Raw genomic sequence first — 21,360 nt, forward strand, 5'->3', positions numbered from 1 at the left:
TATTTTATTGAGACAATGATGTTACAAAAGTAAAATACAACCAGGTTTCTTATTTTATTAAGACAGCGTTGTCACTGAACTTTTATGCAACGTTAGCACTTTTGTAAATAATGCTTTCGTTTGAGTTTCTGAAACTGTTTGTATCACTGTAATGTAACTGCTGGGTTTAATTATAGTCACAGATCATAATGAGATCATAATGGAATACAGCAATATGCTATTCTCTATCACACACAAGTGAGATCCTAATGAAATACAGCAATATGCTATTCTCTATCACACACAAGTGAGATCCTAATGGAATACAGCAATATGCTGTTCTCTATCACACACAAGTGAGATCCTAATGGAATACAGCAATATGCTATTCTCTCTCACACACAAGTGAGATAATGAGATCCTAATGGAATACAGCAATATGCTATTCTCTATCACATACAAGTGAGATCCTAATGGAATACAGCAATATGCTATTCTCTATCACACACAATTGTGAGATCCCAATGGAATACAGCAAAATACTATTCTCTATCACACACAAGTGAGATCCCAATGGAATACAGCAATATGCTATTCTCTATCACACACAAGTGAGATCCTAATGGAATACAGCAATATGTTATTCTCTATCACACACAAGTGAGATCTTTATGGAATACAGCAATATGCTGTTCTCTATCACACACAAGTGAGATCCTAATGGAATACAGCAATATGCTATTCTCTATCACACACAAGTGAGATCATAATGGAATACAGCAATATGCTATTCTCTATCACACACAAGTGAGATCCTAATGGAATACAGCAATATGCTATTCTCTATCACACACAAGTGAGATCCTAATGGAATACAGCAATATGCTATTCTCTATCACACACAAGTGAGATCCTAATGTAATACAGCAATATGCTATTCTCTATCACACATAAGACACCTTTCTTTTAACACCTTTCTTCACTTACAGGAGGCTACTATTTAGAATACCTTGGTGTCTTCTTCAACTGCCATCTCAGCTGAGCTTAGCCTTTTCTCCTTTGTTTGCAAATTGTGGAGTGCAATTGCTGTAATTTTAATAGCAAGCTAAAAATTAGCTAGTCTTTATGTGAGTCTTCAGAATACAAACAGTGATCTTTCTTTACCTTTGTTTGGTAGTAATTATAATATTTTTACAGTCTAAAGTTTTGGAAATAATTATATGAAAATGAACTGCACTGTAGTTGGTTGTTATGTAATAAATTTAAAGTTCAACACCTATAAAAATGCAAGCAATCATACTCTCTTCAGTAGTAATGGTAATAATCCCCTAATAGCTCATAATACTGAGATCAAAGTTGTAGTTGGCTAAGAATATTCTATGCAAAACATTGTGGTTAGGCTTTCTATTTTTGTAGAATATGGTATGTGATACTGGTGTTGTTAATAACAAAAGTTGAGGTAGAAAACTAAAATGAAGTATTTTAGTGTATATTCTTTATGTGATAGGTGAAGGTTGAATACAGATCTTTTCACTGTGTTACCCCAGCTGGAAATGGATTAAGAGGAGCTACTCTTCAATGTAGAAATGGAATCTCAGTTCCATGCTGTAAAGGTTGCATGTGAGGGTCTTCCTCATTCAATTTATCATATGAGGAGCAAGAATTGTGCTGAAGGGAAGAGCATAAAATTGAAAAAAAAACACAATTGTGATGAACAAACTGTATCAAATGTCTAGAGGATGGAGCAATCAGGATGTGGTCATCCACAGTTCAGGTGAAAATGGCCAATGGAGAGAAAAGAAATCTTCTATCTAAAATTATGGAACAGCCAAAGATCAGTTGAAGGACAATAGGTGTTACTGGACACCAGCCCATGGTCTTCTTAAGGAGCACAATGAGACAAAAGTAAAACCAAAAAAAGTTTTATACTTCCTTGACAGTATCTTTGGCCACAAGATCTTTTATCACATCCTTGAAAACAAAGATAGATTGTGGGTCTGAAGGAGTAGAAAATAAAATGAGAAGAGAAAAAATGAAGTGGAAAGAAAGAAGGTGGATGAGAACTTGTAGAATTAACATGTAAGTGCAGAAGAGTGACAAACAGATGTGTGTCTATTGGGCATGACCAAACAGGATAGTTGCTGACAAGAAATGCAACAAATCTGACACTGAGTAGTGGGAGGACAGGAAGAAGGGGAAAGTTTTAGAGGTGAAACAAATATATTAGAATAGACTGAGCCTGTCAAGGAACAGCAAGGCTGTGAAAGATGAGAAATCAGAGAAAGTAAATAAGGCTGATGCCAAGCTGCTTTGGCCCATGGACTCCAGATAATTAAGAACACCACTAAAAACATCAGGTCAAAAAAAGGATAAGAAGTAGGTAGTCATGCAATGGTAAGGAGTGTATCCTGACCGAACAGGTCTCAACAGTAGAACTAAGTAAGTAGGGTACAATATATATGTAAAAATGGCTGGTATGGGTTGAGAAAACTCTATGTTGTTCGCTCCTCTACATAGAATTTTCTCAACCCATACCAGCCATTTTAACATATATATTTTTCTCTACAAGTGGGTTTTCTCATCATCATGAATCAAACAGGGTACAGGTCATCATGGTCAAAAGAGGGGAATAAATCTCTAAAAATCATTCTGAAGCACAATGAAGTACCTCAGACAAAGTATAGAAAGGAAAAATACCATAGAAGGGTGCAGAAAAAGAAATTGCAAAAACTGGGAACTAAAGAGCTAAACAGAGGAGAAGGGTTCACTCTCTAAGCAGATACAGATCTCAAAAACAGATAATCTAAAAAAGGGAAAGAACAAACAGTTGTAAGTTAGGACATGGAAGTGTGAAGGTCAAGGCATGTGGGAACATATGCAAAGCTATTCAAAAGAGGAATCAGCATGAACCCTACTGTCAGGTGAGGTAGAAAGCATTAAATAATCACAAGGATTATAATCATTGAGCAAAGAACATGATGATCACAACACACAGGTTGAAGAGAATGAAAGCAATATGATGCATGATGGATTCCACAAAATGCTGTACAATGGTAGCAACCTCCTCCACAATAAACAAGCTTCCCCACAAAATGCTGTACAATGGTAGTAACCTATTCCATGATAAACAAAGTATAAATAAAACTTGTGTGCATAACACATCGCCCATACAAGACATATTTGAAGTAATTATTCCTTGAAAATTCAGGACAAAAATTAAAGTTTTGTAACAACAACAACAACCAAAAAAAAGCAAATCAATGTTTCATAAAGAAATAAAAATCTCATCCAATTCAACTCAAAAAAGTTTTAACAGGTCTGCTGAGGAAATGAATGAAGTTATCACGAGTGCAAGCATATAGGGGAATTTACTGCACATGTATGTTGTGTTGCCCTCCTTTTGTTGGAGAACTATTGTTTCATGATGTCATCATGCACCTTCATAGTCCACATTAAACACACAACTTTAGATAGGATTTAGCATAAGGCTAGTGGCATGTAAATCTGATAGACTGAAATGTGAGCGAAATAGCAGTTTTGTGTATGATAGCAAGTATTCTCTCAGTAACTGTCATGTTGTGCTCAAAGCAAATTTAGTAACTATTTTAACTTGTGTTCTCACTTGGGAATGCATTGGTCCTATTAAATGAGCATACAAATTTACATATAAATTATATTTAGGTAAAAATACTAGATACATGTGTTAACCTAAATGTGGTTGTTCATAAGGAGTTTTGAGCATTAGGAAAATTTTAATATAATTAATATTGAAAGGATACACTTACAAGCAGTTCTACAGCAAACAACATTGTTTTTCTCCAACATGATAGTTTCCCATAAGCTCTGAGAGTTAGACACCTAATATAAAAGATTAATTTTAATATTAGAGATATTTTATTTCATGGGTACATCAACAATGTAATAAGTTTTACAATACATGACAAATGTGTGTTATGAGTCATAAAGATATATATATAAATAGTTTATGTTCTAGTTTCTATAAAAAACAAAGATATACTGGACATTTAGTCAACAGCTTCAAAACAAATCAAGTTTTTGCATCTGATTCAACAAGCAGAAATAAAATTTTATAATAAATATTAAAAACACAGTAATATCAAAATACATCTTTCATTACAGTATTGCCTTAAAACTCCAACACCAACATTAAAACCTGAAACAGTTGGATCACAATATTCTGATTAACTTAAAAATAAACATTATTAAGTGTAACAATATAATGATAGGTACAATAAACATAATACATACACAGATTCAATATTTTTAAGAGAAGATATTATAAAGAAAGGATCAAAGATAAGTACAAATATTGCATCTTTTAAAATAATAATAGCAACCAAATAAAAACAACAAGAAACTGTTAATGGTTAAATATGAAGGGGTTGATGTTTTTAGAGGCTTTCTTTAATAAAAGCTCCATAATCTGGAGTTGAGAATTTTTATTTAAACTTTTCAAGAAATATGGGGTAGTTGTTATTCTCATTGTATAACTGAGAATAAGCATTCATTGACATGTAAAACTACATGAGTGAACAAACCTACAAAAATGCTTGAACAATTTAGAACTTATTAAAACAAGTGCAGTCTTCAATAGATCATAGGGTGACAAAAGTATACATGACTGAAAAAAGCTCTCAATATTTGTTTTCCCTTTTCCAAATGTGTTGTTGAATCACTTGAGAGGAAATTTAAACTCAGAATGTCCAAGCAGTTTGTAATAAGTACACCAAAACCTTTTAGACTTTAGAAAGTGAAAATAAAAACAAGTTGGCTGGTGTGATTTTTATTCAAAATTAAATTCATAGATCCAAATAGATATTTATAACAAAGGAATTCACACATTTACACTTATAATGCACTTAGTAAAACTGCATGATTGTTATATTAAACTAAAGAAATTCACACTAAAAATTAATACTTTACACAAAAAAACTCACATCTTCATCCCAATTAAGGTCTGCACACTAAAGTGATAAACTCTGACCATCCAGGTTAAAATCAACCCACAGATCTGAATCATATGGTTTTTGAACCTATTAAAAATAATGTGTTGCTTATAAATATAAATAGTAGTGTGTGTAAATTTATGCATATATACACCCACCCCTAAAAGCAAATTATACCACATATGAAAACATAAGCTGATAGAATTGTAAATGTGAAACGTGGTACACACTGCATATGTTCTTGAACATTTTAAGGGTTTTATTGACAAATTTAATGTTATCTTAACAAAGACTAGTGTCTGCATATTAAAACTTAGCTGACTTAACCTGTCATGAGAAATCACATCTTCTGCCTCCAACGCAAACCTCTCTTTGTTACATAACAGAAGCACAAAGTTTTACAGAAATTTGTGTAACTTAAATATAAATATATTAAAACACATTAACCTTATAATTACAGGCACCCTTATACTGTGCACATCATAAAAATTTATGTTCTAACATTCCAAAATTAATAAAGCAATCTTATTATCAATGAAGTTAGTATCACAGTTTACATTCTAGTCCAAAGTTTTATATTATCTATGTTTTAATTTCTTTATTTAAAAAACAACCCTTAAAGGAGAAATCTTAAAATTCAGTTTGATGAACAATTTCACAAAGTTTTAACTGTTAGATTTTCTAGCTGTGAGTTAGATATAGCAAGTACACAGAGAGAAGCTAGATTAATTGTTCTGTTTACAGAGTCTTTGTTCAAGCTACTTAGGAGACACTGGAAGGAAAGAGAAATAAATTTCTTTGGATTCTAAAACATCAAAATATTAAATTTTGTGACAAAGTAAAAACTTACTATTAAGAATATAACATCCTTTGATGAAAAGTTAAAATGTATGTATATTTTTTCTACTTTTAATTTTAAATATTTCATTGCACAATATGTTGATGATAACACTCAAAATATTCAAAATCTGAGTGCAAATAACTAGAATACAAAAATAAAGAACCTTTAATTAAAATAATATTATTTTCGGTTTGCAAATTATTTGTAATCTTTAACAAAATTTTGCCAGGCATTGTGAAGATATATTAAGAAAGCTCAAAATTATCATATTGTTGCACTGTTTGTCATATCTTAATACAAACTATGCCAAATGGCCTATCCATGAGGTGAAATAAATGAAAGGATAATTTAAGAAAAATGATAATTTTTAATCCTCTAATTACTAAGTGTCCATGAACCACATGTACCCTTTTAATACATTTTTCTAAACTATTTATCCATCATATTACTTGTGAGCCTACAACCTTCCCAGAAAACAATTAACCACAAATATCATTAATATTGTAGTTAATATCACATTGTCTTTACACAGAAGATGAGTGATTCTCCAAAACTTGTGGTAAGCTCTTTTGTCTGATAGTTGTAACAGAAACAACTATAAAATTATTCAATATTATTAATACATAAATAGTATTTACACAACATAATAATTATTTTTAAAATTATCTAGTTACAACAGGTGACTAATAACAAATGTTACAACAGGTGACTAATAACAAATGTTACAACAGGTGACTAATAACAAATGTTACAACAGGTGACTAATAATAAACGTTACAACAGGTGACTAATAACAAATGTTACAACAGGTGACTGATAACAAATGTTACAACAGGTGACTGATAACAAACGTTACAACAGGTGACTAATAACAAAGGTTACAACAGGTGACTAATAACAAACGTTACAACAGGTCACTAATAACAAATGTTACAACAGGTGACTGATAACAAACGTTACAGCAGGTAACTAATAATAAACAAACAGGTGTAACAAACGTTACAACAGGTCACTAATAACAAACGTTACAACAGGTGACTGATAACAAATGTTACAACAGGTGACTGATAACAAACGTTACAACAGGTAATAATAACAAACACTGATAACATTTGTATGTAAAAACTAACAATTAATTTTTCTTACATACAGTTAAGGGTATGATTTTTAAAATCCTACAGCAGCTACCTTATTTTAATTTTGTTCAATTGAATTGGCCTGGAAAGGAGTACAATTTATAAATTGGAGTACCTGAATTTAATAAAAGCTGTTTAACATTTGTTCCAACAAAAAAATTAAACTATATTACCTATAGGACAAAAGTCAGAAAAGCATTTAACATTTGCAAAAAACTGAGATCAAACTTAGAATTCAAGTCTTGATGAGGAGATTAAAAATTGTTGTTCCAGTCTTAAACATTTTCAAGCACAGCAAATATATATGTCCCTAATTTTGAAACTGACAGATAAAGAGGAAAGCAGCTGGTCAACAGCAAAGTTTCAGGTTATTCTTTTCAACTGATACTCTTGTAATAAACCTACAAAGCAAAGGTATGGAGCAGATTTTGTGATAACAGGATGTAACTAGTGAATTCATTAACAACTGGCCAACATGATAAGAATGGTATTAAATCTGTAAACTACATGTCAGCATGAATACTGCAACTGAGTCAAGAGAATTAACTATGTACAACAAGATACATACATATACATTTATTAATGACTATGATCTCTAAAACTCAAGTAGCTAGAATGGTGACATTTTTTTTAAAAATCTGAAAACACAACTTTTATTAAGACTCAACTGGTTTCCTACCTTTTAACTAAAAGTTGTAAAAAGGGTTTTAATAGACATTGCTTATTCATTTTATTTTTATTTCATATATTTTTGAAAGCTAAACAGAGGTTATCTAAACTATCTGTCCCTAACTTTTACATGACAGAAGACAGCTAATACACAGTATCTACTAATGGTCTATTGATATAAGACCAAGTAGAGACCATGATTCTTAGAGTGCAACTATGTTCCCAAAGTCTGGAGAAACATTGTTTTGTAACTGCCATTAACTGGTGTTACACAAACCACTAAGCCACGACCAACCATAGACTTTTACATAAAAAAGAGAAAATATGTTACTGTGTAACACTAGGGAATTCAGGATATTTCAAAACATATTTCCTTACAGAATTAGAACTTAAAACTTACATACTATTAAGATATAGATTATTGGCTAAGTTTTCATGCCATAGTAACTGGTATAACAAACTCTCCATCATCCATAGTAAACAATAGCCAGGTTGAAAGAGTTAAACTTAAGCACCTTGCTTCATGATTCATTTTTATTTCTAATAATATTTTAAGTGATCAAAATTTTATTTCTTAGTATATAAACAAACATAAATATCTTATTCTAATAAAATACATCCTAGTATCATATATTGTTTCAGACTTCTGAACAGAGAAAAAAAGCTAATTGTGAAAGTGTTGCTGAACTAAACTAAGAGTTGACAAAACTTAATTTTGAGAAAAGAAAGATATAGTATTTTCAGTAAATTTTAAATTCCTGATATGTTTCTTTCTTTCTTATGGCCACATTTTTCAATTTTCCATTTAGATTTTATGAATGAATTAAAGAAAAACAAATGATTTTTCAACTATTTTTTTTCTATTACAAAGTTTCAAGAAATAACATCAAGTTTAAAGTATATTATATCTACGTACTGATATTCACCACTTGTCATGCTATCAAATGCTTATGACAAAAACTGAAATCCTTTACTAAAAAAACAACTTTGTGCAATTATAATAAAACAGTTAAACTTCCTTAAGGCAGTAAGCTAACAAGAACTTAGAAATTATATTGTTATTTAAAACATAACAGAGCTTCTTAAGACATGTTAATGCACCAAATATATACTTGTAACAGTCTTGTAGCAAACTACCCACAGTTGTTTGTTCAATACAAACTGAAATTCAGATGTATCACTGCTCACATGTTTTCTGTCTTACACACTTTACATTTGATAAACTGGTTTTGGCTAAATTTATGTTCCTGCACCTTGATGTAATTTTTATAGCAAATTAGTTTGTTGTTAGTGTGAAAGTATATATACCCCTTGTCTTTCATTACAAATATTAAATATTATAAATTCAAACAATTATTTATCTGTTAGTAAGAACTAGAGTATACAAATAATTACTAAACATTATATATCAAATTTATACACACCTTGTAACCACCAAAAGTAACAGATTTACAGATGAATGAATACACCCTATGTTCAAAGAAAGAAAACACAATAGTTAATTAATAACCTGCCTATAACTAAATAAATGTTTCCATAGCTAATACAAAAATCTATGACAAGTCAAATTTTGTATACATGTGTAAAGAAGTAACATATCACTTAATATATGATTAAGAACTGAAACTATTAATGTTTGGAGAAACTCCATAATTACAGAATTGACAAAAGCAAAGACAAGTTTTTTTTGTTTGTTTTTTTTGCAAATACTTGTGAAACATACAGCTGTCTTTATTTTTCTCAATTCTATATTACTTGACAGGTTTTTACCTTATAACAGTAATTATAAATTTTTTATTAGACAACTTATTTTCAGATATTTATAATTACTTCCCATTTATATTTGTGACAAAACTAGTAACTCTACCTGCTGTCATTTTCAACTTTCTTAACTCAACTAACAACAAAATATGGATGCTGCAAAAATGGGAATATGAAGAAACATCAATCTTGGTCATCCAAAGTTTCAAACAAAAAGAACATTGAGAAGTGAGAAAACTCATCACTATAAACTCAGGAAGGTCTAGAAACATGGGACAGAATGATGACCAAATCCCCCAGTGCTACGGGATATGAGAAACAGATGAAAATAAAATCTTGGGAGAGGGTGATAAATCCTTTTGACAGTAACTTTGCCTAAAAGGTTTGACATTGCCTTAGACAAATATAAGAAAGAAGAGAAGGGATAAGAATGGAAACAACAGAGGATGAAGAATTATGAGTTTTATCAATGGATAAAACTTGGCAGAACAAATTCCAGAACTTTATAAAGACTTTCTTTTGGGTTTCAAGGGCCAGGAAAGCAGAATTCACACTGTCATGAAGGTTACCATTTTAACAATATGATTATAATTGTGCTTTAAATTGACAAATGAGTACACAGTATTAATGTTAAGAGCTTAATTTGCAAAATAAATAAAGATAGTATTCAGAAACTATTTTGGTGTATTTCTAATTATTTAATAAAATATATTATATGTATCAATAAAACATCAACTGTCCAAGCCATGTTTTCAATTTCACAAATGTTTGGAATAATTTTCACTGACATAAATATTCTATGCACAAAAAGATCAATGTCCCAGTCTGTGTCACATTTCCATTTCTTCTTTGACTTGATCCAATCATGGTTTTTCTCTTAATGACCTTTCAGAATAGATTCAGTTTCATCTCTACTGCTGCAGGTTTCACATTTTTCATCACTTGAGACTTCTTGGGTTTGTATGTCAAAGTACAATCGTTTTTCTCTTTTTTCAGTTAATCTAGGTTTTCTCACTTTTCTACCAATTTTTACTTTTGTTTAAATTGTAACTTTTCTGTTTCCAAATGCTTTTCTCACCCCTTTCACAAATATAATAATTTGCAGAATGATCTAGACTTACAGCATGCTTATTAGCATCACAAACTAGTTTTTGTGTTGTGTGTATCCTTTTGCTTAGGACATTCTCACCTTGGAGTTCACTGAGATTCCAGTCTCCAAACTAGTTTGTCCATGTGACAAGACAGAAAGAATCTTCCATCACACTCTACAAATTTGGATACTTTATAAAGTGCTTTTCCAAAAATGCATCTGCTCTTTTATTCTCCAAGTTGAAATCACTAAATGTACTGAAATTAGCCATGAACTCATTGTGAAGAAACTGAGTAAACTGTTTTGTGATTTCATCAGTGTTTATTTTAACTCTGTCAAATTCAACAAAGGAGTTGAGAATCCTATTCAATTTCCTTTAAGAAATGTAACACTTTACAACAGCAAGACTTGCTGGGAAAAAGCAGATATTGTCTCTTACTACAGTTTATTATAATTAGCACTTTTTCAACAACGTCTTGGCCATTGCTAGTAATTCTGTTCTATACTGTATTCTGAACACCATTTTTGTGCTTGTCACTTAGTTCTAGTTAAGAAAGAAGCCTTGTTGAAGAAAACCTAATGCTGATTTTATTATAAGCCAAGAGATCATCTTCCTGCAATTTATATCAATCCAATTTGAGCTTTGTATTCAATGTTTTCTATATATCTGGTTTCACAACAAGATTGAGCAGTTTTTTGTGATGACAAGAAACTTACTTGAAGTAAAAATGTATCTCAAGGCAGCCCCTGTGGATATTAAAACATTTATTAACATGACCTAAGAAGGTTTAAACGTTGTTCTCTACTTTATTTTAATAAAAGTTTTAACACCCGAACCAGCCATCCTAAGATACATGAGCACAATTTTCATCATGGTTTGGACATCACCACCCAGAAGAAGAGTCATGGGCTTGTCTGATTGCATTTTCTCAAGATAAGGTTGAACTAGCTGCTGACAAGGGGTGATTGCTGCAGTGATATCAGTGTGTTTTATCAAACTGTACCAAAATAATCAGACAAAGACTATTTTAAGAAAAGGCCTATTGAGTTCCTTTTACAAACCATCAGACATATATTAGGTCTAAACACAGGTTCATGATACAGGTTGATTTATTTGATACAATGTAGAAAAAATTATTATTTTTTATGATATATATGTATGTATATCATCAGTGAGTGAACACACCGAAAATGTCTACTCAAAACCACTAATAATAGACCTACAACAAACAGATCTATTTGAAAACGAATAAGTTAATGATTTACTGGGCTAACAACAATACATTGAATGAGCAGCCACATGTGTGGCTTCACAGTTCCCTGCCTAAACTGATAACTCTTATCATTCAGTATCAAATAAAATTGATGTTGAAAGGTTTCATGCAAGCAATAAAAAAAACAAAAAAAAACTGGACACATCTTAACTCTTAACATCCAAGTGCCAAATTGAGAGGCAGTATGGAGGCAGCCAGCTGCATTAGGATGTGATGTTGTAATAGGGACAATTACTAAAAGGAATGAATGTGTTTTTCTGACATGAACTGTAACCTGTTAGGATTGAAAATATAAAACACTGGTCACGATGTTGAATACATATGGTATATTATATGATGAGATCAAAATTGTTACTGATAAGAAAACTGATTCAATAATCATGGAAGATTTTAATTTTACACATTTAATGGAATCATATAGAATGTAACAGAGAGAAAATTTATTGGAGTGGTTCAGATTTTCTATACCAACTGGTGCTGTTTTAGTTTCTAGAAGTACTTCAGGGATTAATGCTTGAGTTATCTTTTAAGTGTATAATTAGCAATTTATCTTAATTTGTTGGTGAAATTAATCTTTGGGTACATCTAACTGTATTGAAGATTCTGAGGTATTACAGAATGAACTAAGTAAAATGGTAAGTTGAACAAATGTTTGTTAAATGATATTTAAATACAGTAAGTACAGGATAATTCATTTGACTTAAGTTAGATCACACATTCAATAAAGATGGAAACTAGCTCAAAGCATGAATAAAGAAAAAAGGTCTTTACATGGTAGAAAACAATTCACACAAGCCATTCAAAAAAGTACTTCTTTGTTGCTATAAATATAGCGAATATAATTTATGATGTATTTTAAAACATCACAATTAAACGATTTAAAAAAGATACCTCCTTATGTTAAGTCTCACTTGGCATTCCAAGTGAACAATTTTGGTCTTGTTATCCAAGATACTGACTTAATGAAATGTGTTCAACTAGGATTATTCCAGGGATGGAAGGATTACTTTATAGGGGCAGGGTAAGATCTTTCATCTTATTTTGTTGAGCTATACTCTGATGATAACTTAAAAGGACAACAGATTAGGTCTTGGAATGGACCAAATGAATTACATTTAAGGTAATTTCATTTTTCTAACAGGATCATTGAGTTATGGAACGAGTTGTTGTGAGTAATTACTTACAGTAATAATACTTCTCTAAAATCTGAGATGTAATACTACAAGCAACATCTTATAGCTACATTGAATTTGCAATAAAATACCTGTGTATAGTAATTAAAAATCTACCTTGCATATCAACACTAATTTTAATACTACTACAAAAAGAATTCTTACATTATACTCGAGGTTTCCTTGCCAATGTCAAAGAATGCAGATAAAGCCTGTTTTGATCTGATTTGCACACACCATAGTCTGTAGTAAAAATTATATCCAAATTAAAAAAAATTTAATAACAAATTATACAAATCAGAGCACCTGAGTAAAAGCAAAATTTATTTATTTGATACTAAAGTATTGGATGTTTCAATATTATTTTAATCTAAACAACTCAAAACTGACCCAAATGTCAAAATCCATAAACACACACAGTTAAGATTATAATTTGACTACTTGTAATTTATGCTTGAATTTTTCTTAACTTATCAACTTTTAAATTGGAAGGAACAACAACATGATGTAGTCATTATTAACCTGGTAAAAGAGCATTCTAAACAACAATTTTTCTTTCTGATGACCCACAAGTTTATGAACAAAATTATAAATACCTTGTACTTAAACTGATTACATGAAAAGTTATTTCAACAACTATAAAAACTTGTTGTATAATATTACACAAACAAAGATTATTAACACAAACTAGCTCACCATTGGCAGTGCTATGGCTCAACTTTGAACTTTCCAATAAGAATATGACACAGAAGTTGTTTTATTAAAATAAGTTTTTAACTTGATTGATAACTCTGAATTTCATTTTTGCCTTAAAAACCTGAGAATCAATTAAACCAACAGGTTTTTATGATTGTCTTCAAAATATATACACTAATTACAGAAACAATATGAACTGTTCATCACATAAATGTTCTTAAGTTCTAGAAGTATCACTCTGTCTGGTTTAAATTTTGAGGATGAAATAAATATTTTACTATTAATATTTCAAAGCATCTGTTGGTACAGAAGTTAAGCTGTTTTTAAGATCTACCATTACTATGATTACAATTAGTAAAATTTGTATTTTCTACCAAACCCCTTTCTCTAGTTACAACAATAACTGACTCCAATGTCACTGACCTTCCAAGAATGTGTGGAAATAATCCTGTTATAACATTAATCCATGATATCTGTTGTGCACATTTCAAACAGTTATAAACAGGACTTACAAAAATCAGAGTTATGCATGACTCTTTTATCATAATTTAATTACCACATTCTTTGTTATTATTATTCAATATGTTCTATGACCATTCTTGCACGTAAATTTCATAAAATAAGAACATTCATTTCATGTTACTATTATTAATTTATGTGCATAAAGAATGTATTTTCCATAAATGCATTGCTCATAAGTTTGATCCTTGGTGTTAAATGAAAACAAGAGAACATAAACAATGTAGAAAAAATATACAATCCAAAAGTGAACAATAAAATGATTACAAACCAGAATATACAAAAAGGAGGAATTAGTAAAATTACACTTTTCAAACAATTTTAATTAAATGATGAACTTATATGTAGTATTTTGATTTGTATTTTACTAACTAAAGAGAAGCTATATTCATATAGGATTTTCTATAACTCAATGACAATTAGTAAATCAAATAGGCTTCACATTTATATTTAATATTGTGATGAATTAAGTGTAATACCTGAAGAAAACGTTATTTTTATTTTATATATTTCAGAATGAAAATGTTTATTTTCAAAAGTTTAAAAACAAAATATAATGTTGTCTTTATGTACTAAATTAATTTATATTAAGCATATTTCAAATATAGGAGTTACTTAGAATAAGAAAGAGTAATACCATTGTCACCATTTTATTATGTTTAAATAAAATTAATTCTCTTCTTAGTAGCAAATTATTTAAAATTTTTATTCAAATATCAAAATCGTAAAATTCAGTATATAATTAAAAATGAAATATAAATTATGATAGTATATAGTCTAATTCTCTTCTTAGTAGTAAAATATTTAAATTTTAAAATTTTTTTTATTCAAAGATCAAAATCCTAAAATTTCAAAAGATGACAATATATAGTTTAGTCCTCTTCTTAGTAGCAAAATATTTAAATTTTATTCAAAAGATCAAAATCCTAAAATTCAGTATAATTAAAAATGAAATATAAATTATGACAATATATGATTTTACTTTGACTATTTAAATTTAAAATAAAATCCTTTTAATCAAAAGTGACCATGTTCATATTTTAAATTTCATACCTAATTTCTTATTTATTTTGCACACAAAAACAACCTTAAAATACTGCAAATAATTTGTTTTCATCTACCACTGTTCAATATTTTGCCCATAATAAATCTACAATTTGTACAATAACATTAATGAGTTAAATACTGATCAAGAAGAATTCTCTTGGCCTAGCTGTCAACACACAGCTACACAGAGAAATACCATCTAAAGTATAAATTAACCCAATTCATAAAGCTGGTTTTTTTTATAATGTTCACAGTTACATACCTGTCTAAGCAGCTGGACTGGACAATTGTTTTCTAATGCTAACATCAGCAAAGAATAAATCAAGGAACCTCCAGCATCTCCATCTGAGAAAATAAATGTATATGATAAATAACAAATTTTGTTCATGTAAAAAACCATAGAAGTTAAACTGTTAGATAAGCACACTCATTGTTAAAATTTATCTTAAGATGGCTGGTATGGGTATTAAAACTTTTATTAAAATAAAGTAGAGAACAACATTTCAACCTTCTTAAGCCTTAACCTTCTTTAGGTTAAAAAAAGAGTTTTGAGAAGTGAAATTCAAGTGAATTTCTCATCACAAAACACTCATTGTTAATTCACTGTTCTTTTGGGGGATTACATATATACTATATTATCAAAAGTACTGTAATATAAATATATGACAAGGTGGTTATGTTTCATTTTTGAGATTTCATTTAATAGGATATGAAATTACAGCTGACAATAGTTAATAACACTTAATACCAACCATTGACAAACATCTGATAAAATATTTTTATTCCAGTGTGTGTGTGTGTGTAAGTATATATTTTCTAATAAACAAAAATAAAAAACTGAACAAATCAGAAGAATCCCTATGGTACAGACATAGGATATAAAATGTATCATAGGTTTCAGAGGTGACTGAAAAAGTAGGACCCACACTGTGATGGGGATAAATGAATTGTCAGTTTCAAACTCAACTGTGAGTTTCACAAAAAGAAATACATAAATAAATAATAATAAAATAATCAAAATAAATAAAAATTAGGAGAGCAAGATGTGAGTACTCAAGCCCATAATGTCTCACATCTGTATCATCCTTTACTACCTGCAAACTGTTGTGGGAAGGTGACTGCTCTCCAAAGTAAAGAAAATGTAATAATAATAATAAGGTACTAACACTTGAGTGTAAGCAAGATAAACTGCAGCATTTTTTATTTTTATTTGGGTTTGTTTTTAATGCAGTTTTTCCTACTGATTTTATTTTACTTGACTATCAAGTATTAATCTTTATTTATATGTAGACAGGCTGGTGGTCCTACACATGCAAGGAAAGATATCAACAGTAACTATTAAAAATCACTCACATAACATTTTTTTGCAGAAAATAAAAAAAGAGAATCTCAGTATATTAGAAAGCATACAAATGAAAAGTTACATACCGAGCAAGTTTCTTCCCACCACACACAACAACAAAAAAAAATACGTATACATATCCTAACATAAATATCTAGAGTGTATCTCTACATAGCACTAATACTTACTTAGTATAAAACACGCATCTAACTTAAAAAGCAGAAACCTTACCACTGAATATTATTATTCACATCAGGTTAACCATTTTGCTATGGGTTCAGTGTGATATACAAGTTCATCTATACAACTGCACACATTAAGTATTTGCACTATAACTTTTGATGCAGCATGTATCTTCACAAAATTTGGTAAAGATTACAAATATTTTGTGTACAAAGATATCAGATTTTTTAATTTTTATTAAAGATTCTTTGTGAATCTGAGTGCAAACTGATTTCATGTTATGATTAAAAAAAATTATTCTTTGTTTAAAAATCTCAGATATTATTTTCACAATCTCTAAAACCTCCTAAGTACTTTCAAACACTTATTTTCAGCGAGACTTTGTTTTATGTTATTTTCTACTCTAATTATGTGTGATCTGTCATTTGACCAACCTCGCAACCATCATAAAACTTTGGAAATAAATGTAAATGAAGTTTTTCATGCTAGAATGACTACATATTATAACACAAAAAGACAGTAATATAAAACTGACCTTTAGTCTTTCCTGTCTTGGCTGCATTTTAGTGGACTAATATTTTATAATACAGTCACATTTCAATTATTGTACATTATACTCATAACTAATTACTATTTAGAAATAAGTTATGGAGCTTATTTTCTTAAATATTGAATGATAAAAAAATAAAGAAGTAAAGCAAACAATTATCTCTTCTTGCTACAATTTTGTACTCAGTTGCTGCTCTAAGTCTTTTAAAATTTTGCATATGAAGGATATCAAACAAAATTTTTTCAGGTTTTACACACACACACACACACACACACACACATACATATATATATATATATATATATACAGTTAAATTACCAAAACATCATAAATAACTAAACTGATACCATAGAATTTAACTGTAATTTATTAAGCTTAGTACCTAAAATTTATTTAGATTTAGTAAAATATGAAATTTCAATCAGACTAAAGACACAACCTATCTTCTTGAAATTTTGGTTTGAAAGAATGTGGCAGCTTTTTTTACAGATTAAAAGAGCTGAGTAAACTACTCTGGAGGATATTCTAAACTTCTGATTGGTTATTCACATATCATTTTGAAGTAAGTGTACATAACGAACCATATGGTGAAAGAAGCCACTAGGTTTGATTCAGTATGCAAGTCGTATCTCAGCAAAATAAAAGATATAAGGTTCTCATTTTCATTCTAGCCTGATAATATTAATAATTTGAGTTTCTAATTAGTATGAAACTATAGACTTAGTATTTTGGGATCACAGTCATCTGATTTTAACCAATGCTGCATTCAAAATACTACACGACTCACTGAAATCTATATTCAGATTCTTTAAATATTTAACCTTTAAATTAAGAAATTAACTTATGTATATGTACATAGTATTAAAGTTTGAATTATAATCTACAATGTGATTCCAAATTTATTGACCTAAATTCATAAAATAGTAGTTCAATAAAATTTTGAATGTAAGGCAACAAACACAATGACATCACGTTTGAGATGTATTTAGGAGGTTTTAAGAGATTATGCAAAAGATTTGAGATTTTGGCAATGAAGAGTAGTTTTTCAGTCATAACATGAAATCACTTTGCACCCTATTTTCACAAGCAAATCTTTAGTAAAGATATTTCATTAAAAGTTTGATTTTTTGTATACAAAATACTTGTAATATTTAGTAAAAGTCTACCACATTTTGTGAAGATACATGCAATAACAAAAGTTATAGTTCAAATACTTAACATGTGCAAATTTGAAGGTGAAGTCGTATCGAGCCAGTAGCTAAAGGATTAAATAATTCTCCTTTTCATCAAAGTCCACAAGACAGATTCAATAACTTCAGAATGCCATTCAATAAGACAATTTATTTCTTCTCTATATCTGTTATTACAAGCTGTGAAACTCACTTTAGAAATTGTCCATTATGACTTAAACCAAAAGTCAATCTAACTTCACTTTTACAAACATACTTGCATTAATTTGAGACATTATGATGTAACAGTACTCAATTTAAGCAACAAGAAAAATTCAGAAGGTTTGAGTAATGTGACATTAATTCATAACTGGTTTTAGAGTTAGGTAAACAAATCTGCAATAAACTATTTCTTCCAAGTTATACATTTCCTGTAATGAAAATATATTTGCGATAGGTATTTATCTCCTCTCTCAAATATAGCAATATGGTTCAGTGCTACCCTCTATATGCAAAATTCTTTGCATGCCACAAGTCTTCAACTTTCACAAACCACACAATCAAGTATCTATAGGATATATATTTTCAATATATTCTTCTCACATATACAACTAGAATCTCACACTCAACAAGTAATTTTTCTTGACTGATACAAGTACAAAAAAAAAGAAGCATCCATCATAAGCTTCTGAAGAACATGCAAAAAAAACAGGAGATCCTCAAAGTAGAAGATCCTATGTAGGAGACCACACAACTTCTGTTACAGGTATATTCTACACCCAATGTTGTACCCATGCATTACTTCCACTAAAATGTGTAACTAGAATAGGCAGAGAGTCCAGTGACAATGATAGAAATAAGTATCCTTCAAAAGCATATGACAGACACCATAAGTGTGATCCCAACAAGGAACACACATGGGAAACCACACCACTTCTGTACCAGGTATACACTATGCAAAGTGTGGAAACAGGTGTCACATATATGGGTGGAAAGTGAGAAGAGCACAATCAAATGGGAAAGAAAGAAAGAAACACTAAGTGAGTTTGAATCCAAACAACAATACACTGGAATCTCAGTCCCCATGAAGAAAGACTAGACAAGAACCATCTACAATCAGATATGTGAGGAATGTGCTCAAAATGTGTTGAGTCGCTAAGGCAAGTGGCTCATCAACTCCAGTCCAAACCCAAGCAGCATCAGGATTACTACTTCTGACTTGTGATTGGAGGAGGATCCCCACCATCTTTATCTCAAGGTTAGTAGAACAGTATTATACACATGCCTAACCAATCTACTAAAAGAAGCAAAAGAGCAAATCCACAACCACCCACACATACAACAGTCCAACACTCAAATGATGGTGTGAAGGGACGTACCAGTGTGGCGTTTTGCATTGCAGAAAAAAAACAAACACTGTTAGGAGAAAAAAGACACCTCTTATAACAACCAATCTCCCAACAGTTTAAAACTAGGAAACCCTCAGTTGAGACACTCAGACCTGAAAACAGTAATGGTGCTCAAAGCAACAATAATAATTTCAGAAATTGTAAAACAAACTTAAGAAGTCATATTAAACCATGAAGAATTCAAAAAAGAGAAAACAAAATTAATAAACAAAGGTAAATTATCTCTGCAAACGACTACAGAAACAATTAACTGTAGCAAATCAAGTTAATCATTACTTCACAAAAGAAATGGAATTAATACTTGAAGGAAAAGAGTTAACAACTGAAAAACATCTGCACTCAATCACTGTCTAATAAGAAGTAACAGTTCATTGTAAAGGGAGTCAGGAGGGTGTGTCACACTCCTATTGGGAGTTTACATGACAACTAACATGCCAGACACAGTTGAGCCACATGGAAGTTCAAGGATTATGGCATGACAAACATTTCTGCACACAGAAGGCAGCACTGAATGAAAATAGTTATACATGTAAGAAGAAGTACTGTACTACACCAGAAACTTTACAATTTGGATTCAATCTATAATCAAAAACATATTCAACTTACCCACAACGCATCTAGAATTCCATATGCAAAGTCTTTGTTCCCTAACAGATCATTTAGGACTAGGTTAACAACCTGACAAATGTACAAAAATACATGTATATACACACTATTTTATTATGCCATCCCACATTATGTTCAACATATAAAGCACTTAAATTCAAACTAACATACAGAACTCATATTCTTAATTTTCCATGGTCTTTTTTCAATTTCTTATAACAATACATGCATAGTTCATTCATAAAATTCATTTACTGTTTATTGTACTTTTTAATCAGTCAAAATGATTCATTTTATAATCATGCTATTCTTTATAACACACTACATTAGTTCTTGTAGATGATTATAAGCAGCTACACATCTTCCTTAAGCATTCGTGATGAGCACAATCAAGTTCACAGATTAATCCCACACTCTTTAAATTAAAGTAGTTTTATGAGTTTTATTAAATATTGGACAAAATAAAGTGTGGAAAAAAACCCCATAAAACTCTACCCTTTCATAAAAAAAGATATTACTTTATGGTAAGTAACCAGAACTATTATACAGCCAATCAAATTTTATTTAACAATGCCAAACTGATTCACGCTACAACGTGTAACATTGACATCCACTGCATTAATGATCACATGCCTAGAAAGTACTAGTTTATTCCATTCTTTCTCCTCCATAAATTGTGAAACAAAGTTACCCTGTCTATTATAAATTGTCTATGTGATTACTTAGTAAGTTACTTAGTTGTAGCATTTCTCTGTTTGAAAACTGCTATAAGAATAGTTTTACTAAAGTTAATTTTATTTATTTATACAATAGTCATAAATTGTAGGAAAAGACATCATATTACTCATCATCAAATACAATTACAAACAATGATTTATTTATAAAACAAACTCATAATATATAAGGGTGTCAATAATAAACTCTTATTCACTGTGCTATATGTAATGTTC

The 21,360-nt window shown here is 30.1% G+C and overlaps 2 protein-coding genes across 5 annotated transcripts in view; one reads left to right on the forward strand and one right to left on the reverse strand.

Annotated features, from left to right (window-relative positions):
* LOC143243198 (histone-lysine N-methyltransferase SETMAR-like) overlaps positions 1-10,030 on the forward strand; it is a 57,842-nt gene extending 47,812 nt beyond the window's left edge. The window contains exon 5 of one of the 2 annotated variants that reach the window (XR_013024172.1): positions 9,451-10,030. The gene's annotated coding sequence lies outside the window, so the exon portion shown is untranslated. Of the gene's footprint in view, positions 1-1,486; positions 3,155-9,450 lie in introns of those variants that run through there. The other variant, XR_013024171.1, reaches the window with a different exon arrangement.
* Positions 2,916-20,482, reverse strand: LOC143243201 (uncharacterized). 3 transcript variants are annotated; one of them, XM_076487006.1, is made up of 7 exons: positions 20,411-20,481; positions 15,414-15,496; positions 13,055-13,132; positions 9,017-9,062; positions 4,938-5,033; positions 3,765-3,837; positions 2,916-3,092 (listed from the first exon to the last, which is right to left on the reverse strand). In XM_076487006.1, exons 5-7 carry the CDS (start codon positions 5,018-5,020, stop codon positions 2,916-2,918), a joined length of 333 nt encoding a protein of 110 aa, XP_076343121.1. In that variant the 5' UTR covers positions 5,021-5,033; positions 9,017-9,062; positions 13,055-13,132; positions 15,414-15,496; positions 20,411-20,481. The 3 variants fall into 3 exon arrangements, with proteins under 3 accessions (XP_076343121.1, XP_076343120.1, XP_076343122.1); XM_076487005.1 differs by lacking the exons at positions 9,017-9,062; positions 20,411-20,481 and adding an exon at positions 17,212-17,229; XM_076487007.1 differs by lacking the exon at positions 4,938-5,033 and having other exon boundaries at positions 2,962-3,092; positions 20,411-20,482.
* Between the last annotated feature and the right edge of the window lie 878 nt (positions 20,483-21,360).

The sequence above is a fragment of the Tachypleus tridentatus genome, unplaced genomic scaffold, assembly GCF_004210375.1.
Source record: "Tachypleus tridentatus isolate NWPU-2018 unplaced genomic scaffold, ASM421037v1 Hic_cluster_2, whole genome shotgun sequence".
Classification (NCBI taxonomy): domain Eukaryota; kingdom Metazoa; phylum Arthropoda; class Merostomata; order Xiphosura; family Limulidae; genus Tachypleus; species Tachypleus tridentatus.